Here is a 21,222-nt window from a genome sequence, read left to right on the forward strand (position 1 = left end):
TGGTAATTAGCCAATCTTTCATGCAATAAGACATAATTACCCTTATTTTTTTCCCTAATTATTTACCAAAAATAAATTAAATGAAAATAATTTATTTATACCTAAACACTCTCTCTCTCTATCTCTCTCTCTCTCTCTCTCTCTCTCTCTCTCTCTCTCTCTCTCTCTCTCTCCTTGTTACATTTTTAGTCATAACAGAGGTTAAAAAAAAGCATCTCGCAGTTAATAGTCGGTAATAACTGTTAATAGGTTTCTACCAGAAACTTATTAACAGTTATTACCGACTATTAGTTAAAGCAGAAACCTATTAACAGTTATTAACGATTATTAACTGCGGTTTTTATGTTTTTGACTGTTGTTCATAACTAAAAAAATGTGAGAGAGAGAGTGTGTGAACATGAAAAATAGAGAGAGAGAGAGATAACTGAGATCCTAATAATTAGGGATTTTGAATAATAAATTAAATTTTATTAATTTCGAAAATAAATTATATTAACTAATTAATAAGGGTAAAAATGGTATAAACAATATGCCACATAAGCAAAATGGCTATAAATCAAAAAAATTTGAAACGTATGACAGAATGAAATTCTTAAGTTTGAATTGGCTTAATCAGTTACAAAACTCTTTATTATTTTTAAATAGTTAGACTACTTTTAATTAAAATTATAATTTAACTATTTAAATGTTAAAAATAGAATCATGCATAGGCTCTCCATAGTATTAACGCATATTCATTTTACATAGAATTTGAATATGATTGGTATTAGTGTGTGTGTATATATATATATATATATATATATATATATATATATATATATATATATATATACACTACTGGTTATATTGATCAACGCATATATTGTAAGAAGGGACAAGTGCGAGGTGTGAGGTATTTTCTGGAATTCTATATATAGATTTTGTTCTCTTTGTTTGTAGTATTCTTATTGGCCGAGCTTTTTGTCCCATATATGATCATGGACGCTATGCCTATATTGGAAGGCTTGAAGAAAAAGCCTTGGCCGAAGGTCTCGAGAACGTGTAATATATGATTTGTCCCACAAATTTGCTAAAAAAGATACTTGACTTTGATTTGAATGTATTTTTCAACTCCTCTTTCTTAATTTACAAAACTTTGGCTTAAATTTCTGATGACGAGGGTCTATGAACCCAGCTTCTTTCAAACATAAAAAATCAACGTATATATTGTGGGGCTATTGCTATAATAGCACGAGGATGTGCCATATTGTATTTTAGTCGCAATTACCAGCAAGTGTCCGAAGAGAGTTACTATCGAACACGGCCATTATTGGCACATCGCGATTACATGGGCTGCGCGGAAAAGTAGTAGTGACAGTGAGATTGATATTCCTAGCTCGCAAGACCTAAAGTCTTCCAGATGAGTACAAGTATCTATATTTCTAAGTCAGAAAGAAAGACAAGTCAGAAACAAATTAGTCTTTTCTTTAATTTTTCAAAAAATTAGCTATATAAGCCACCTAAACCGTAAATACTCCGTAAATAGCCACTGTGCATACGTGGCAGCTTATTAGCTTCTTCTTTTTTACATTTTTGCTCTTATTAATTTTGGCAACCTGTTTTAAATTAGACAATTTTTTTTAAAAAATTCGAATCAAATATGAAACCGACTAGGAAGTTTCAATTTGAATAACCAGCGAAATTCAAAAATTTAACCACTTGCTTAATCTGAATTAGTTTCTATTTTCGGAAATAGAAAGTAAATTGATACTCGAATATTTTCCTGTTAATTAGCGATCTGTTATTTAATTTCGGTATATTTCATAATACCATTTTGGCCGCCACTTTGGTATTTCAAATTGATTTCAAATCCTCTTTGCCAAAATTCCAGAAATTTAAGAACGTTCAATACTCTATAAAAATTTTCTTATCTTTTTTATTTTGTCTAGGCTGATTAATTCACAATGGATGATGGATCGTCATCTTCCCTCATTAAATCAGGTATATATAATTTTCAATTATGGTTACATGTTTAGATTTCGTATGCTCATTTTAAACTCAACATTTCACTTAAACACAAGATATGTATATGTGCCATTTTCCCTTATATAAATTAATATAAGAGGATATATTAGGCTTATTTTTTTTATTAGACATTATGTTATATTATCAAATTAAATGCAATAATATACTATTCTCATTGATTTATTTAAAAGTATGCAGTCTTATATTTCTGTGAATGTGATTACATTCTATTACATTAAATCAAACATGATTTTGATCACTTTATATATTAACTAGGTCGGACAATTTTGAATTAAAATGGCTTCGTTTGGTAGGTATAAATTGGCTGCTTAAGCCACGGAATGTGTAGCAATTTAAAATTGGTCAACCTTTCGTTAATATGCTGTAAATAGTCATATTGCTTACGTGGCAGCTTATTAATTAAATTAAGTTTACACTTTTTCCCTTATTTAATTCGCAGAAACCGAATAGGGAAGTTTTCAAATTTGAAATTTGAAATTTCATGCAGATTTTGAAAATTAATATAGCTCATTTATTGTTATGTTTTTGGAAGTTTTTAGCATTGACTTTAGGTAATTAGTATCTATTTTCGTGGTTAAACTCTGTAAATATATTCTTCATTTATTGATATTATTTTGTCTTCCATATATTCATAATTTCTAGAATTTTCGTGCTCAAAATATTTCCAGAATTTTTTTCAGTTCAAAATATACTGTAAATAGACTGTAAATATGCTTTGTATTTACAGTGAATATACTGTAAATATGCTTTGTTTTTACAATGAATATACTGTAAATAAGCTTCGTATTTACACGAATATACTGTAAATATGATTTCTATTTACACGAACCAACTGAAAAAAAAAACTGCTCTTCGCGGAGTCCATATTATCGATTGGGACCTTTGGACGCAGATTCTTCTCTTCTCGGAAAATTCAAACAGGGAGCACGAGAGAAAAAAAAAATCAATCTCTTGAATTCCGACGGTTTTCTTTGATGAATACCTTCTCAATTTGATGAATTTTCACGGGAAATACCTTCTCAATTTGATGAATTCCGACGGTCCTCTTTGATTCCAGCCGAACTCCTCGTCAATCTCTTCTCGGCAACTCCCCGGTCCGAGCGCGCGCGGGTTTTGGGCCCGATCATGACGGGGTGTTTGGTGGTGGTCCGGTCGAGCGTTCTCTTCTTCCTCGAGCTCTCACTCCCTCGATCTCTCTCTCGGCTCTCTCTCTCTCTCTCGGCTCTCTTTCATCTTTTTTTTAACTATAAATGTGAGCGGCTGTGGTTAAGTGTGAACGCAGCTAAACGTAATTTATAATTACCTCCTTGATATTCGCGAGCATTAATAACCAAATATTTGACTTGATTACGTGTAAATAACCGATAGAAACTAGGCGGGAAAACAAAAGGGTAGTCTAGTCATATTTTGGCTGTAAATAAATCCTCCTGACTATTTACCATTTATTAACAAAATGTGAGCTAAAAATAAATTGCCTATTTTCAGGAATCTATATAGCTTAATTACCCTTTTTTTATTGTGTTGAATAAGGTTTTTAAAGTGTAATATAATTTCCTAAAACATAAAATTGTTTAAAATAGCTCAATAACTCCTCTCAATTAAAATTGTAGCAGCTCATAAGTCATAATTTAATACTACTTATTTCACGTAGAATGTGGATGATTGGTTTTAGTGTATATACTACTTGGTCTACTGACCAATGCATTATGCATATAGTGTGGCTTTGGCACTAATGATAAAGAGGTGTCCAATGCATAATTTAGCTGCAAGTTGCAACTACATCGCAAATTTTTAATTTTTAATCGGAAAACTACATCGCAATTACCAGCAATAGTCCGAAGGGAGTATTAGACACGTGTCGCTATTACATGGGCTGGCGCGGAAAAGTAGTAGTGAATAGTGACAGTGGGATTAATATTCCTCGCTGGCGGCTCTAAAAAGTCTTCCACAGGAATATGATGTGGAACTAAATGGTCACTGGGCTTGACCATGTCACCCCTACGGTTTGCATGTACAAACTTTTATTAGTTAAAAACTAAAAGTAAATAATTGTCATATGTGATTACTTTGGCATACTCACAAAAGTCCAAAACAACTTTTTTTTTTCTTTCTATACTCACAATTGTTTATTATTATTTTTTTACTCTTTCCTAATAATTTCTTCTAAAAACTAGTTTAGTGTTCATGGATTGATATTATTGGACTTTTTATTCCTATTTTTTCATGTATTATATTTATATTTTTACATAATATGCTACACTATTTATTTATCCGTTCGTCGGTCTCTCACCTTCAATTCCTGGTCCCGCATATTTCTAAGTAAGAACCAATTTGAAGCCATAAAAAAATAAAAGTAAACATTACAAGCAAGAACAAATTAGTGTACATTAGGCACAGCTGTTATCGTATTTTTTTTACTTTAGAACATCCGTATGATTTTGATAAAAATAAGAAAAAAAAATATATATATATATATATATATTGGGTCTGACAATTGATAATTAAACAGGTGAAGTTCAATAGTATTTTTTTTTATATAAGTTGTTTTATTTTATTTTTTATTAATTATAGAAATTAGGGCAGCACAAAAATAAACTAACTGCCACACACACACACACATATATATATATATATATATATATATATGTGGCTATTAAAAAATAAAGATAAAATATGTATATTGTCGCTATTGCAATAATATTTTTTTTTAGGTAGGTCCGATTCCCGAAGAAAGTATGAAGCACGGTCGTAGGGGCCTCGGCCACTGCACGTCTTGTTGTACAAGCAGTAGGCAATTTTTGTTTTTAAAGCAGCTTTGCTGTAGTGGGGATTGAACCCACGACCTCCACAACAGGAGATGGTGTGGAATTACCACTAGGCTATCCTAAGTACTAATAGGTAATTAGTATCAATATTTTTAAAGTCCAATTTACCCTTTTTAAACATAAAAATATAAAATAATAAACAAAAATTCATTAATAAAAGCCGCTTGTTTCTCCTTCGTCTTCCACAACACCACCGAAGTTGGTGTTGAACCTCCTACTAGCTAGTCAACAAATATTCTCAGCTTTCCTACACTACACCAACTACTAAAATCAGTAATAATAATAGTAATAAAGTACATGGGCGGGTTTGGAAAAGTAGTAACAGTAACAGTGGGGTTGATATTCCTCGCCGCAGCTGCATCAGTGGCGGCGGCGGCGTCTCAAGCCTTGCCAGACTGCCCGGAGCGATGCGGCGGAATGAATATTTCTTACCCTTTCGGAGTCGGCGAGAAGTGCTCTATGGAGACAAAGTTCAACCTGACCTGCAAAGACTCCGCGGCGTATTTGGGGAACGGAAGCGTCCAGGTAACCGAGATCTTCATCGACAAGGGCGAGATTCGAATCCTCCAGTTATTGGCCAGGGACTGCTACACCAAGTCCGGCTTGAGGGATCTGAATCGGTCCGTGCTCACGGAACCCCGGGGAATGGTGGTCTCCCAGTCACGCAACAGGTTCTTCGCCGTCGGGTGCGACACCGAAGCCGTCATCGTCGGCAAGGGCAGCGACAACGTTACTCGGATCACGGGCTGCATGTCTTTCTGCTTCGGCAACCAATCGGTGGTCGGAGACTCGTGCTCCGGCAACGGCTGCTGCGAGATCGATATCCCCTCGGGTAACCTCAGCAGTTTCAGGGTGTCGGTTGAGAGTAACAACCACAGCTACGTGAGGGATTTCAACCCTTGCAGCTACGCTTTCACGGCCGAGGACGGGGCGTTCAAATTCTCCGGAGTGTCCAGCTTCAAGGAGCTCGAGTCCAAGGAGATGCTTCCGCTAATCATCGACTGGTCTGTCGGAAACCAGACGTGCGACCAGGCCCGATCGGAGCCGACCACTTACCGCTGCAAGGGAAACAGTGAGTGCGTTGACTCCAAAACCGGGACTGGGTATCTCTGCAATTGCTCCTCTAATTACGAGGGGAATCCGTACCATCCACTGGGTTGCCAAGGTTTTATATCTCAAATCTCAACCTTTATTGCTAATGATCAGTTTCTATTTACATAGCTAAAAATAATAGGTTTTTGCTACAGTCCGTTGCACAAATTGACCAAAACATGGCTCGGGTATTATGGCATCTCTATCTCTAGTCACCTATAAAAAAAAAAAAAAAAAAAAAATGATTTATGAGCCTCTCTACTCTGAACACCCGGATCCAAGAAAAAGGGAAATTCTTGAGTTATCTTTTTTTTTTTTTTTTTTTTTTTTTCCTTTTGCTAAGAATAAGAAAGTTTTTACTTTTTTTCAAAAAACTTCAATTGGTACACGCAAGAAATAGGCCAATTCAGCGACCTTATGTTCAATTTCTCCTAGAGAAAAATTATCATCGATCCGAGTCAGGGAATGAACTCATCATGCCATTTTTGATGTCTTCTTTGTTGTCATTCCAATCAAAATAAGACAATTATTTTTAGTGGATCCGATGTACAAATACTCTTTTGCCTTTCAATAAAAAATAAACCTTCATTATGTCAATTGTTAACATATATATATATCAACAAATCGTCAAACGAACCCAAAGTTTTTAAATTAAGAAAAAAATTCCAGATTTCTTGACATATGCGAGTCTCAGAGAAAAAAAAAAGGAAAAAAGAAAAAAAAAAGTGATTTTGTCCAACTTACGATTTTGGTAGAAAATGAAAAATGAGTTATAAATGGTGTTTTAATCGCTAATTGTTTAAAAGTAAAAATGAAAATTGTTGGGTCATAATTTCCCACAACTCAAAAAGGGTATAGCAACCCCCACATACCAAAATGTAGTTATATTATATTTCCCCAAAAGAGAACAAAACGTACAGATAGCCTAGTGGTAATCATTGGAGGATTGAAGTGGGTGGTCCCCGGATCGAATCTTGGCAGCTAACACGCAAGGATTTATTTTGCTTTCGCCACGTCATCCGCCTAGCTCACCCTCTCTCCTAATAGGCCTTGCTTCCGCGTGGGCCTCCTGCCTGGTGGATTTCCCTCTGAAACACCAATCTCCCCCCCACCGAGAGAGCATTTTTTTTATCATTCTTGAAGCTGGGCCCTACCAAATCCTCCAACACTCTCACAAAAACTCTATAAATAGACCATCTTCATCACATTTTCCGAGAGAAAAGAAAGGGGAAGAAAAAAGAAGAAGAAAAGAAAGAGAAAAAACTAGCCAAATCCATACCAAATATTTCTCTCCCGCTTTTCTCTCTAGATTTTTCTCACAAACAATATTTGAGATACAAAACACCAAAAAGAGAAATAATTCACTTCCATTCTCCAGAAGATTGGAAGAGATAACATTTACTCTATATCAAACACTTTCTCTAAACCCCAGGCGAGCTCGACCCCCCAGGCGAGCTCGACCTCCAAGCGATCTTGGCCTCCAGGCAAGCTCGACCCCCCAGGCGAGCTCGACCTCCAAGCGATCTTGGCCTCCAGGCAAGCTCGACCCCCCAGGCGAGCTCGACCTCCAGACGAGCTCGACCCCAGGCGAGCTCGGCCTCTAAGCGATCTCGGCATTCAGGCAGGCTTGGCCTCAATGCGAGCTCGACCCCCCAGGCGAGCTCGGCCTCCAAGCGATCTCGGCATTCAGGCAGGCTTGGCCTCAAGGCGAGCTCGACCCCCAGGCGAGCTCGACCTCCAAGCGATCTCGGCCTCCAGGCAGACTTGGCCTCCAGACGAGCTCGACCCCAGGCGAGCTCGACCCCCAGGCGAGCTCGACCCCCAGGCAGGCTCGACCTCCAGGCGAGCTCGACCCCCAGGCGAGCTCGACCTCCAAGAATCCACTCACATAGCAAACACACTCGCCCTGAACTACGTCATGACCTGATCCCGACTAAAGGGTACGTAGGCAGCCAACCTTTGGCGCGGTCACACCCCTCATTCACCCTACTCGCTCCTTTTCCGGCACGGCGGAGGTACGGGTGTTGGGACAACTTCTCCGTTCGACCACCGCGCGGTCATAGGGTCCGGCCCTAGACCGAACCGCGGACCGGTTTTCGTGTTGATCCATTTTCAGGCATTAACAAAAATTATTTTTTAGAGTAGAAAAAATATAGTCCCACCATGGTTTGTAAATTATCAATGACATGACAAAACTACAAATATATGTTCAAAGTATACAATTTTTATTGAGAATATGAAGATAATTTTAGGACTAAATGAGGGTTGTATGCTGAAGAAAGGGATGCAAAATATAACTAATATGCAGATTAAGGACCATCACTTGAAAAACAATGCCAAAATTAATTATCTTAATTTCAAGAATAATCATTGCTTTAATGATTTCAGATATTGATGAGTGTAAACTGGGAATATACTGTAACCACGGAACGTGCACAAACGAAGTGGGGAGTTTTAGCTGTACCTGCCATAAAGGTTTCAGATTAAACGGAACTGAATGCATAAAAGATACGAGTGGACCTCAAAGAACTCTTATCTATAGTCTCTCAGGTACCAAAAATACAAGCATTGTAATATAGTATAGTATCCGTACATATTTCTCTGGTATTTGCGCATGCTTAAATTCTTCTTATAATTATAAATATATTAGATCTGCATCTCCAATGTTAATACTGAAATAGTATGATTTTTACAGCAAATAAAATATAATTTAACACAAAATTTTAGTTTCGCTAGGATAATATTACACTAAATTTGATATTCTAACAAAATATTTTAATTTAATAAATTTAATTTTATTATCTACTAATTATATGTATAATACAAGATACATAAAACTTTAATTATAATGATATAAATTGATTAGTTGTAATGTTATAATTGAAGTAACTCTACAATATTTGTGAAGCTTTAGAGTTTGGAGATATTTTTCAGGTAAAAATGCTAACGCTCTTACGAGTTTTTAGACATAGCTGATGGTAACTATACACTCCGTTCACCCTAAAAAAGTGCACATATATAGAAAAAAATTGTTACAACTAACCATTTAAGATTATAGTAAAAGTTTCATTTTATTAAAAAAATATAGTTCATTAAGTTGAAGTAAAATAACTTAATTAAACTAATTAATTAATTTATTCCAGTTTTGGTGGTCTATCTTTTTTTTATTTATTAAATTCAATTAACTAAACAAATTAATTAATTTATTTCGGCTGATGGACTACGTTTTTAATAAAATGAAATTTTGGCTATTTTTTTAAATGGAATATAAACTGTGTGCAGAAGTTGCCACAAGCATTTAATCCCATAGTTATTACTCTGGTTTTCAAGGGGGAAAAAAATTAAATCAAACGTATTTTAAATTTATTATTTAATCGACCATTTTATTAAAGATCTGTATTTCAATTTCAGTTGGGAATATGATGTGAATACCTGCTGTGAAGTTTGGAATTCTGAAAATATCAATTAATTTTTTAAATCCAAAAATATCAGCTACACTCATATTTATTGACCATTTTATTTTAATTTTGTTGATCTAATTTATTTAACTGTGAAGTATGCAAAAAGGTAGATGACAATAATTTTATATGAAGGTGTAAGCGCTGGAGTTGTTGCTTTAGTTTGTGCTAGCTTACTAATATGCTTGGTGTACAAGAAAAGAAAGCTACTAAGAAGAAAAGAGAGATTCTTTGAACAAAATGGAGGTCTACTATTACAGCGGAGACTGTATAATACCCAAGATAAAAAAGGATCGTTTGATCAGACGGCCAAGATCTATACCGAAGAAGAGCTCAAAAAGGCAACGAATAATTACAATCATATCCTCGGTGAAGGAGGTTATGGAGTAGTTTACAAAGGAATATTGCCCGATGAAAGAATGGTGGCCGTAAAGAAGTCCAAAATAGGGATCAACACACAAACACAGGAACAGACGGAACAGTTCATCAACGAAGTTATTTTGCTCATGCAAATCAACCACAGGAATGTTGTAAGACTCCTTGGGTGTTGCTTGGACACAGAAATTCCTATTCTAGTTTACGAGTTCATCACAAACGGGACACTTTTCGAGCGTATTCACAAGAAAGACTTGACAGAAGAATCGCCGCTCTCGTGGGACTTGAGATTGAAGATTGCGACCGAAGTAGCCGGGGCACTTGCCTATCTGCACTCCGAAACAAATACGCCGATTTTACACCGAGACATCAAGTCAATGAACATATTGTTGGATGAGAATTTTAATGCAAAGGTGGCGGATTTTGGGACGTCCAGGCTTGTTCCACTGGATCAAGAAGAGCTCTCGACTCTTGTGCAAGGAACGATCGGATACTTAGACCCCGAATACTTACAGTCGAGTCAATTAACAGATAAAAGTGACGTCTACAGTTTTGGTGTCGTGTTGGCTGAGCTTCTCACTGGAAAAAGGGCTCTTAGTTTCAACAAATCAGAAGGTACTACCATCAATTTGTCGACGGTTTTTACGTTATTGAAAGAAGATGAACAATTTCGCGGAGTCATAGATGAAGAGATAGATTATGAAGTTAACGCTGAGGCAATCAAAGAAGTTGTGAGACTCACCAAGAGGTGCTTGAGGATAAAAGGAGAAGAGAGACCAGCGATGAAGGAAGTGGCAATGGAGTTGGAGGGACTAAGAGTCATGGCTAAGCATATGTGGGGAAAAGTTGAACTTTCGAATGAAGAAGAGAATGCGTGTTTGCTTGGTTCATCATCAAATGATGCCACATATGGATGCGGTTATGACCTTGAAATTGGTTCTAGTATTGCTTCGTCTTCTCTCTATGACAGCATTCAAAACCAACCGTATTTAAAGTCTTATAAAGATGGGCGATAGGGTTAGTTATTGACCCTTTTTATTTCTTAAATGGTATGTTTAGAATAATGCTTGGTGTGTTTAAATAGTATCAAAAGGATGTCGATGAACACAATATGTTTTTTTATGCATGATTATACGTGTTTTTGTTAGTGGCCTTAGTGTCTTTATTAGTCGTCCTACATCTTCTTTTCCAGGAATAAAAATATTTAAGATCATGTTTTGGAAAGTATTTAGAAGTTAGAACAAATGTCATGAAGCGTTTAATGATATATACTAATTACTTTTTGTGTTTGTGTGGCTATCTAAAATATGGATCTAGAGAGTTGCGTGAAACAAGCTTCAACACCTAGACAATCAGTGGTTACAATATGATCTACAGATAACTCGTCTTCCAAAAACACCTCGTTTTTCAATTTTATTTTGAGAACGTCTCGTTTTATTTATAGAAAAAAAAAACTCATTTTATAATTTTGTCTTGATATTTACAGCCTTTAGATTATCTTTTTCATTTTTTTTATACTTTTACATAATTTTTTATTAGTAGTTTAGAGTTTCATTACAAATATTGGCAAACTTATTTGAAAATTAAAAATCAATGAGGTACCATGGAATGTTATGAAATTCGAGGCATTCAAGGAGTTTCCATCTGCAAATGAGTTATTGATGGAATTTTCCCTAATCTCGCATGCACATACACAACCATGAATTCGAGTCCATGATTGATATCAATTGGGTCCACGCCCAAAACACATTTTAGACATTTGTTTGTTGTTGTAACATCCTTTTAATTTTGAACAAGCACTCTGAAACCGAATAGACCTCTATGAATTTTTAATTTTTTTAAAATAAATATAAACTCATAATTAAATAAAATGATGATGTGGCTCATTTTAATTTGAGAGACACAAAAGGAGACAGAGAATCCGGATTTCTATGAAGATCATCCATGCAGTTCAATTTTACTAAATAAAAATATTATCGAAACCGAATTTTTTTTTGTTTTCAAAACTGTCTAGTATAAGTTAATATTGAATTTTGGTTAATCATTTCCTCACCATTTAAAAAAAGGAAAAATGGTATGAAGTAACCAATTCAAACTATGACTTTTGCAAAATAGCCATAGTTTCATTAGGTATAGCAAAATAGCTAATTGAGAGTACTACGACTTTTAATCCTGTCTCGATTCAACTCAATCCAGCCTTCGTAAAACTTACATTTTGTATTTCTAGTTCGTTGGGATTAAATTTAATCCAACCTAGATTAATCTTACTTAGGCTAGTTTGCTTATAGTTGACAAACTATGGCTATTTTGCAAAAGCTTAAGTTCTATTTGGCTATATAGCCGCTTGACCCTTAAAAAAAATACTAAGAAACGGGAGGATATTGACACTCAGCAAAATAACTTGGATGTTTTGTGAAAAGAAAGGAATGACCAGCTAGTCTGTAACACAAGGACAAAACCTAATGAGCAGAACATGAAAATACGGAGAAGCTTAAGAGGACTACAAACTAGTCATATAATAGGAGAACGTTGCCACGAGCTAAATAATATAAAGGCTCTAAGTCACACGCTCGACAATTACATAAAAGAAATTGATCGAGGACACATATTCGGCGACTAACACTCATAAATAACTACATGAATTATGTTAGCTCACGATCAATGAATAAACCTTGACTATAAAAAGCAAACACTAGTACAAAATATGGCTCGCATGACATAAAAACTCGGCCGTGAAATTGTTTGCACAATGGAAGTCCTTATTAGGTGTGCAATTGTCCAATCTTGCACGGCACAAAACTTTTTCATCGTGCAAAACCCTTTTCATGGCGGATTTTTCCGTCATGCAAACTACCAAAACTTTTTTACTTTTTATTTTTTTATTGATCGAAAAGAGCGATTCTCATTGATTGATCAAAATGAAGTCTTACAAGCTTAATTATATATCAAGCTGAGACAATTATAACAAAATTTACTCTAATAACCGCTAATAACATGGCACGTGGTTGAGTGAATTTAGCTGAGATAAATAAGAGGTACACTTAGGACTTTGACTCTAATATGTTTTTTTTAAGGAACAATGGGGGGATCTCAAATAGTACACATTTGAACTCATCACACTCTTTTCTATCACAGAGTGATAAGTGAGATTCATTCACACTTATCTATGACTCTTAGATAAGAATCGAAGCTTGTTCTTAATGTTTTTGATATTATTTTGTAGTTTTCATTGCATTTTCAGGTTTGAGAGAGTATGAGAAGGTGGTGGTGCGAAAACGGGCTGAATCGGAGCTAAATCGAGCAAGTTATGGTCATTTGAAGTCAAGTCAACAAAAGTCAACGGAGGTCAACAAGAAGTCAGCTTCTCAAGTCTGGCGCGCCGCGCCTATTGAATGGCGCGCCGCGCCCCTGGTGACCAAATTTACACCCGAGAGCTCGAGCGGCCAACGCGCAAGAGAGGCGCGGCGCGCCTTCAGAAATTCAAGAGTGGCGCGGCGCGCCTGTTATGTGGCGCGCCGCGCCAGGTGCTTTTTCAGAATTCTTGGAGCTCGTCTTTTAAATCATTTTTGGCCCTTGGATCTCATCCAAGGGTCCATATTTGCTCCGAAAACCTCTTCTAAACCCTCATATACACTTATTCAAAGAAGAAAAAGGGAGGTTTTTTGACATAGAACACTTTAGTTTTTGTTTTGAAACCTTGAGAGAGAAAGTGAGAGAGAGAAAGCTAGGGTTGACACTCATTTTTGTTCTTGAGCTTGGAAGTGAAGAAGAAGAGGGAGAAGTGACAACCTCCATCATCCTCATCATCTCCATTTGTTCATCCTTAACTCTATCTCTTTTATTTATTGTTATTTACTTATTTACTCCACTTAATGCTTTGTTGAACATATTTTAAGCTTTCAAGCATTCTATTGAGTTTTGTTGATTATTTTTATCTATTGAGCATTGAGTATTGTGATTACTTTATTGTTTTATCTTAGTGGAATATTGAAGTAGTGCTTGAGTTAATGAAAGCTTTGTTTGGTTGTTGAGATTAGCATTCAATGTCTTGTTTCTTTATTGTTTTGTTTCTTTTACTTATTTCAATTTTACTTTGTTTATTCTCAATTATGAGTAGCTAAATAGATTTGGGGTGCGATGTAGTTGAGTAGTTGAGTTGGTTGGTCAAACCTTTAGATTAGATTTTGTGCTTCATGGTTGGGTTGAGAGTGAAATATTATGGATATGGGTTGTGTGTTAACGCTAATTAGAGTAGCTAACTAATTAGTGAACCTTAGACGAGTTTAGAAACCGAGAGGTAATAAACGAGTGAGCTCTACCCGTCCCATCATTAACCTTCCTAGAGCTATAGAAAGACTAGGGGGTAGATGTAGTTGATTGAAATCCCGGGCTAAATGCGGTTTTGTGTTTTAGTAGGACCCAAACCGAGAGGTGTAAGTTCGACACGTAGCTAGATTCCTAAAGACTCGAGAGAGATTAGTGAATGTTTTAAGAGGGATTGAGACTAAATTTTACAACTCTAAACCCGAGCTTAGAATCGTACCAAGACCGACCGACTCGATGAAATAACGAAATCGCGCCCCTTCCTTTTAACTTGTGTTTAAATAGTGTTTTCACTTTTGTTTACATTTCATCTTGTTCTCAAAACAATCAAAAACCCCCCATTTTTCATTTTCCATAACTCGAAAAAGAAAGCTAGTGAGTTTGCTTCGGAAATAGTCTAGAGTCCTTGTGGGATCGATATCCGTGCTTTTGCACTCTATTACTTGACGACACGTTCGCTTGCGTCGTGTAGAATTTTTCTTTAGTTAAGAAAATTCACATCAAGTTTTTGGCGCCGTTGCCGGGGACTTCGGTTCTATTTTCGATTGAATTATCTAGTTTAATTTTTGAGTTTGTTTGTTATTATTGTGCTTATTGTGTGCCTCTTATGTTTTAAAGGTGCATGCGACGACGTAACCCTCCGCTCATTCCTATCAATCACGAGATCGAACGGACTTGCCGATGGAACCGAGCGGAGGCAAGGCGAGCCGCCATGGAAGGAGGCAATGAAGCACAACATCATGCTCGTCGAAACGCGGAACATGGAGAAGAACGAAGGACCATACTCGACTATGGTCAACCTACTTTCGACGAGCACCAATCGGCAATACGAATTCCGGAGATGGAAGGGAACCCAAACTTCGAGATTAAAACCTCGATCATCCACATGGTGCAAAACAACCAATTTGCCGGTTCCCCCTCCGAAGATCCGCAAGACCACATCAACAACTTCTTGCGGATTTGCAACACGTTCAATCTCCCTCACTTATCCAAGGAGGCCGTGTGTCTACGACTCTTCCCGTTCTCCATCCGAGACCGCGCACATGGGTGGTTATCCTCTCTTGCTCCGGGTTCGATAACCACATGGGATGACTTATGCTCGAAGTTCATCTCACGATTCTTCACTTTTGAGAAGATGACCCGGAGGAGAAACGAAATCCATAACTTTGGACAATACGACGGAGAGTCCCTTTACGAAGCGTGGGCTCGCTTCAAGGACATGATTCGGAAGTGTCCGGGCCACGGTATTGCGGAGTGGGTGCAACTCCAAATCTTCTATAGCGGGCTTATGGCCTCGACGCAAGACCGAGTCAACACCGCATCGGGGGGCTCACTTCTCGACAACACCACCACCGATGCATTTGCACTACTCGAGAAGATGGCCCAAGTGAACGATCAATGTCCGGTCGAGAGAAGAATTGCCGCGAGAGAGCCGATAACTCCGGAGATGGAGCTCCTCAAATCGTTGACAATTGAGGTAGCCAAACTCGCGAAGACCGTCCACGGAAAAGAAGCGGTGAAGGCGGTGGGAACATCTCACCACAAGTGTGGTTTGTGTGCGGGTCCTCATCCGACGGACGAATGTGGCGAGATCGAGGAGTCTAAGTTTGTGGGAAACCACAACAATCGTCCCACGTACCAAAACTCGGGGAATTATTACACGGGAGCAAGGAACAATCATCCAAACTTCTCATGGAGAAATCCTCAAGACCAAGTGGCGATGCAACCGGCTCCACCTCAACACCAACAACCATACCTTCCACCACATCATCAACAACATCAACACCCACCGCCTCAACAACAACATCAACAACACCATGGGAGCTCACAATACCGGAATAATCCTCCTCCTCAAGACAAGAGACCAAATCTTGAAGATTTAATTGCCCAAATGGCAATTGAAAACACCAAGTTCATGACGAACACCACGGCCGCACTCGAACGCCAAGAAGCGGTCCTCAAAAGCAACTCGGCCCAAATAAGAACTCTTGAAGTTCAAATGGGTCACTTCGCTAAAGCCATGAGCGAGAGACCGCAAGGGTCCCTTCCAAGCAATACCGATGTCAACCCCCGATCACAATGTAACGCCATCACTTTGAGAAGTGGTAATGTGGTTGACAACTCGACCGAGAGCCAAGAGAAAAAGAAAGGAAAGGGGCATGTCGACGAGTCTTCACCGACGGATCAAGCTTCACCGACGCGACTTCCGATTGCTCCACCAACCACCAAGGTTCCCGTTCAAGTCCCGTTCCCTCAACGCCTCAAGAAAAACAACATCGACAAGCAATTTGGTAAGTTTCTTGACATCTTCAAGAAACTAGAGATCAATATACCATTTGCCGATGCGATAGAGCAAATGCCGAAATACGCGAAATTCCTAAAGGAGATCATTTCCCACAAGAGACGGATAAGCGAAGAGTGCGATACTATAGCTCTCACCGAGGAGTGTAGCGCGATTATCCAACGGAGGCTACCCACGAAGTTGAAAGATCCGGGGAGCTTCACCGTTCCTTGTGATATTGGAGGCTCGAATCTTGGGAGGGCGTTATGTGACTTGGGAGCTAGCATCAACTTGATGCCGTACTCAATCTTCCTCAAGCTTGGAATCGGAGAAATCAATCCGACTCGCATCACGCTTCAAATGGCGGACCGGTCAATCAAGTATCCTCGTGGAGTGATTGAAGATGTACTCGTCAAGGTTGATAAGTTCATCCTCCCCGCGGATTTTGTTGTGCTCGACATGGAGGAAGATCGGAACATTCCGATCATTTTGGGGAGACCTTTCTTAGCGACCGCCGGTGCGCTCATCGATGTGCAAAAAGGAGAATTGAAATTGCGGGTCAATGGCGAAGAAGCTCATTTCAACGTCTTCGACTCGGTGAAGTATTCGAGAGCTAGCGATGACGTGTTTCGAGTCGATATGTGCAACGCCATCATCAACGATTATGCTCACCAATCCACCGACTCACTCGAGGTATGTCTTCTAAACTCAATGGATTTTGCTAATGAGTTGTTGAGATGTGAAGCTTTAGGTGAAGCAAATTACATGGATAGCTTTGAGCCAAACCGAAAGAAGTATTTTGAAAGTTTGGGAGAGAGACCACCACGAGTCCTTCCATCCATCGAGAAGCCACCCGAGCTAGAGCTCAAGGAGTTGCCATCGCACCTCCGATATTCCTACCTAGGAGACGAGTCCACACTCCCGGTGATCATTTCCGCTCACTTGAGCAAAATGGAGGAAGAGAAAATCTTGGAGGTGTTGCGGAGACACAAGACCGCTTTAGGATGGACTTTGTCCGACATCAAAGGCATTAGTTCATCCTATTGCACGCACCGAATCCTCATGGAAGACGACCACCGCCCCTCGATCGAGCATCAAAGACGACTCAACCCGGCGATGAAGGAAGTGGTGAGAAAGGAGATTTTGAAGTGGCTCGACGCCGGAGTCATTTACGCCATCTCCGATAGCCCTTGGGTGAGCCCGGTTCAATGTGTGCCGAAGAAAGGAGGCATAACGGTGGTGAAGAACGCCAACAACGAGCTCATTCCGACTCGAACGGTGACCGGTCACCGCATTTGCATGGACTACCGAAAGCTCAACAACGCAACTCGGAAAGACCATTTTCCGTTGCCATTCATTGATCAAATGCTCGACCGTCTCGCCGGCCACAACTACTATTGCTTCCTCGACGGCTATTCCGGGTATAATCAAATCGCCATCGCCCCCGAAGATCAAGAGAAGACCACTTTCACGTGTCCCTACGGCACGTTTGCTTTCCGGAGAATGCCATTTGGGCTATGCAACGCACCGGCGACTTTCCAACGGTGCATGATGGCGATCTTCTCCGACATGGTGGAGCGTACCATCGAGGTATTCATGGACGATTTCTCGGTGTTTGGTTCCGACTTTGACCAATGCCTTGAACATTTGTCCATGGTACTTTCGAGGTGTGTTGAGACCAACCTTGTGCTAAATTGGGAGAAGTGTCACTTTATGGTGAAAGAAGGCATTGTGTTGGGTCATCGAATCTCGGCGAAAGGATTGGAGGTTGACCGAGCAAAGATAGAGACGATTTCTAAGTTACCTCCTCCAATATCGGTGAAGGGAGTCCGAAGCTTTCTCGGCCATGCGGGTTTCTATAGGCGCTTCATCAAAGATTTTTCAAAGATCACTAAGCCTCTTTGTGGCTTGCTCGAGAAGGACGCGAAGTTTGTTTTCACTTTGGAGTGTTTGGAAGCTTTCAACACTCTAAAGAAGATGTTAAGCACGGCCCCGATCATCACCGCCCCGAATTGGGACTTGCCTTTTGAGTTGATGTGTGACGCGAGTGACTTCGCGGTTGGAGCGGTTCTCGGTCAAAGGAAGGACAAGGTCTTCCACACCATCTACTACGCAAGCCGAACTCTCAACGAAGCTCAACTCAACTACACCACCACCGAAAAGGAGCTCTTAGCCGTGGTGTTTGCCTTCGACAAGTTCCGGCCGTACGTCATCGGAAACAAGGTGGTAGTATACACCGATCACGCCGCGATACGATATTTAATGACGAAGAAAGATGCCAAGCCTCGGCTTATTCGGTGGGTTCTCTTGCTTCAAGAATTTGATGTGGAGATCAAAGACAAGAAAGAAACGGAGAATTTGGTAGCCGACCATCTCTCGCGTCTCGAGACCTTTGAGCACGTCCATGATCGTGCCAAGCCCATTGACGACTTATTCCCCGACGAGAAACTCGTGGCGGTTCAAGGAGTCGCACTACCATGGTATGCCGACTATGTCAACTATTTAGTCGGCGAGGTGATTCCGGAAGACCTCAAGTCGTACCAAAAGAAGAAGTTTCTCTCGGATGTTCGAAGGTACTATTGGGAAGAGCCGATTCTCTATCGGCAATGTGCGGATCAAATCATTCGTCGGTGCGTTCCGGAAGATGAGATGGACTCGGTGATGAGGCATTGCCACAAGTTGGAATGTGGAGGGCACTTCGGCCCGACACGCACCGCGGCTAAGATTCTCCAAAGCGGTTTTTATTGGCCGTCGATCTTCAAGGATTGCCGAGAGTTCATCATGGCGTGCGATCGATGTCAACGGACGGGAAACATCTCCAACCGAAACGAGATGCCATTGACAAATGTTCAAGAGATCGAGCCGTTTGATGTGTGGGGGATCGACTTCATGGGCCCATTTCCATCGTCCTACAACAACAAGTATATCCTCCTCGCGGTGGATTATGTAACGAAGTGGGTCGAAGCTAAAGCGACACCGATGAGTGACGGGAAAGCGGTCCTAAACTTCCTCAAGAAGAACATCTTCTCTCGATTCGGTACCCCTCGAGCCATCATAAGCGACGGTGGGTCTCACTTTTGCAACCGCCAATTTGAAGCGCTTTTCACCAAGTATAGCGTTACCCATCGGAAAGCGTTGGCTTATCATCCTCAAGCCAATGGCCAAGCGGAAGTGTCGAATCGAGAAATCAAGCAAATTCTCGAAAAGACGGTGGGTAGTTCGTTGAAAGATTGGTCTAACAAGCTCGACGACGCTCTTTGGGCTTACCGAACCGCATTCAAAACGCCCTTAGGTATGTCTCCGTATCGACTTGTTTATGGAAAAGCTTGTCACTTACCGGTTGAGCTTGAGCACAAGGCCTTGTGGGCGATGAAAAAGCTAAACTTCGACTACCAAGCGGCGGGACAACAACGACTCCTTCACCTCAACGCCCTTGACGAGCTAAGAACCGATGCGTATGAGAACGCAAAGATCTACAAAGAAAAGACCAAGGCGTGGCATGACAAACATATCGTGCGCAAGGAGTTCGTAGTGGGTCAACGAGTTCTTCTCTTCAACTCTAGGTTGAAACTCTTTCCCGGGAAGCTGAAATCTCGATGGTCCGGACCGTTCGAAGTCAATCAAGTGTTCCCGTACGGCTCGGTGGAACTCAAGGCCGCAAATGGATCGGTATTCAAAGTGAACGGACAACGTGTGAAGCCTTACTACGGTGGAGTATTCGAGAGTGAGCGGGTAGTCACTCTCCTCGATCCCGAACAATGAACGTCAAAACGGTACCCCGTCGAGCTCTAGACGTTAAATTAAGCGCTTATGGGAGGCAACCCACAAATTTCTTTCATTGAATTTCCATTTGATTTTCTTCAATTTTATTTTTTTTTGTGTTTTTTTTTTCTTTAAATATTCTGTTTGAAGTTTTTCTTTCCTAGTTCTTATTTTGTTCTGTTTATATATATATTAAAAAAAAAAAAAAAAAAAAAAAAAAAAAAAAAACTGCTACAGGGCGCGACGCGCTTGACAAGTGGCGCGCCGCGCCTAAAGGAAAAAAAACTTACCGAGAGCAGGCGCGTTGAGGCGCGGCGCGCCTTTGTTTTTCTGGACATTGGCGCGGCGCGCTTGATAAGTGGCGCGGCGCGCCTACGCGTTTTAATAACCCCGATTTGGCTCAAAACACCTCATTTTCAAAATTTTCACAAACTCTCTCCTCTTCTCTCCGACCCATACTCATTTTTGCTCGAAAATTTCTCATTCCAAACACAAAATTTCTTCAAAATCTTGCATCCAACATCATCATTTGTGCGTTTACTCCGGATTTCATCGTCGATTTCAACTCCTTTTGGCATTTTTTCACCCGAATTTCAACTTTTGAGGTGAGTTTGATTTCGAATTTTTATGAGTTATTTGCACATTTTGAGCTTGGATATTGGTATAATAATGTGTTTAGGATGTTTTTAGATGTGTTTGGGTGATCAAAACTCTAGTTTAGTGTGGTGTTCTTAGGAAAATTTCATGCACGCTAGGTGTTCGTAAAAATGCCCGAGAGAGAGTTTGTTGACGTTTTTGTGTGTTTTAGGCCGAATTTGAACTTGTTGTTGACTTTATATAAGGTGGTAGTGTGGTGCGTAAGTGTTGATTTGACAATTTTGAACATAGGGTCGATTTTTAAATTTTTCCATATTGTGACCCGTTGTCCCGGACGCCGCGTCCCGGCGTCGTGAGTCTAATGCCGTGTCGAGTTGTGATTTTCAGGAATGGCACCAAAGCGAGCGCGAGCGGCGTCGGCCCGTGGAACTCCGTTGTCGAGGCTCATCGTCGGAGCCGACGCTAAATGGGCAAAGATGTTCGA

General features: G+C 39.7%; 2 protein-coding genes across 2 annotated transcripts; both read left to right on the top strand.

The window, feature by feature from the left end:
- The first annotated feature begins 5,040 nt into the window (after positions 1-5,040).
- LOC149386256 (wall-associated receptor kinase 3-like) lies at positions 5,041-10,970 on the top strand. The gene is made up of 3 exons (XM_089625983.1): positions 5,041-6,015; positions 8,331-8,492; positions 9,536-10,970. The coding sequence occupies exons 1-3, from the start codon at positions 5,148-5,150 to the stop codon at positions 10,789-10,791; spliced, it is 2,286 nt and encodes a 761-aa protein (XP_089482109.1). The 5' UTR covers positions 5,041-5,147; the 3' UTR covers positions 10,792-10,970.
- A 3,840-nt stretch (positions 10,971-14,810) lies between these two features.
- On the top strand, positions 14,811-20,141 carry LOC149386257 (uncharacterized). Its single transcript, XM_089626499.1, has 4 exons — positions 14,811-15,648; positions 15,955-18,050; positions 18,147-19,037; positions 19,155-20,141. Exons 1-4 carry the CDS (start codon positions 14,811-14,813, stop codon positions 20,139-20,141), a joined length of 4,812 nt encoding a protein of 1,603 aa, XP_089482625.1.
- Positions 20,142-21,222: the final 1,081 nt, after the last annotated feature.

Source organism: Urtica dioica, chromosome 9 (assembly GCF_054948205.1).
Source record: "Urtica dioica subsp. dioica isolate 48M chromosome 9, U.dioica_male_clone48M_v1_H2, whole genome shotgun sequence".
NCBI classification, from domain to species: domain Eukaryota; kingdom Viridiplantae; phylum Streptophyta; class Magnoliopsida; order Rosales; family Urticaceae; genus Urtica; species Urtica dioica.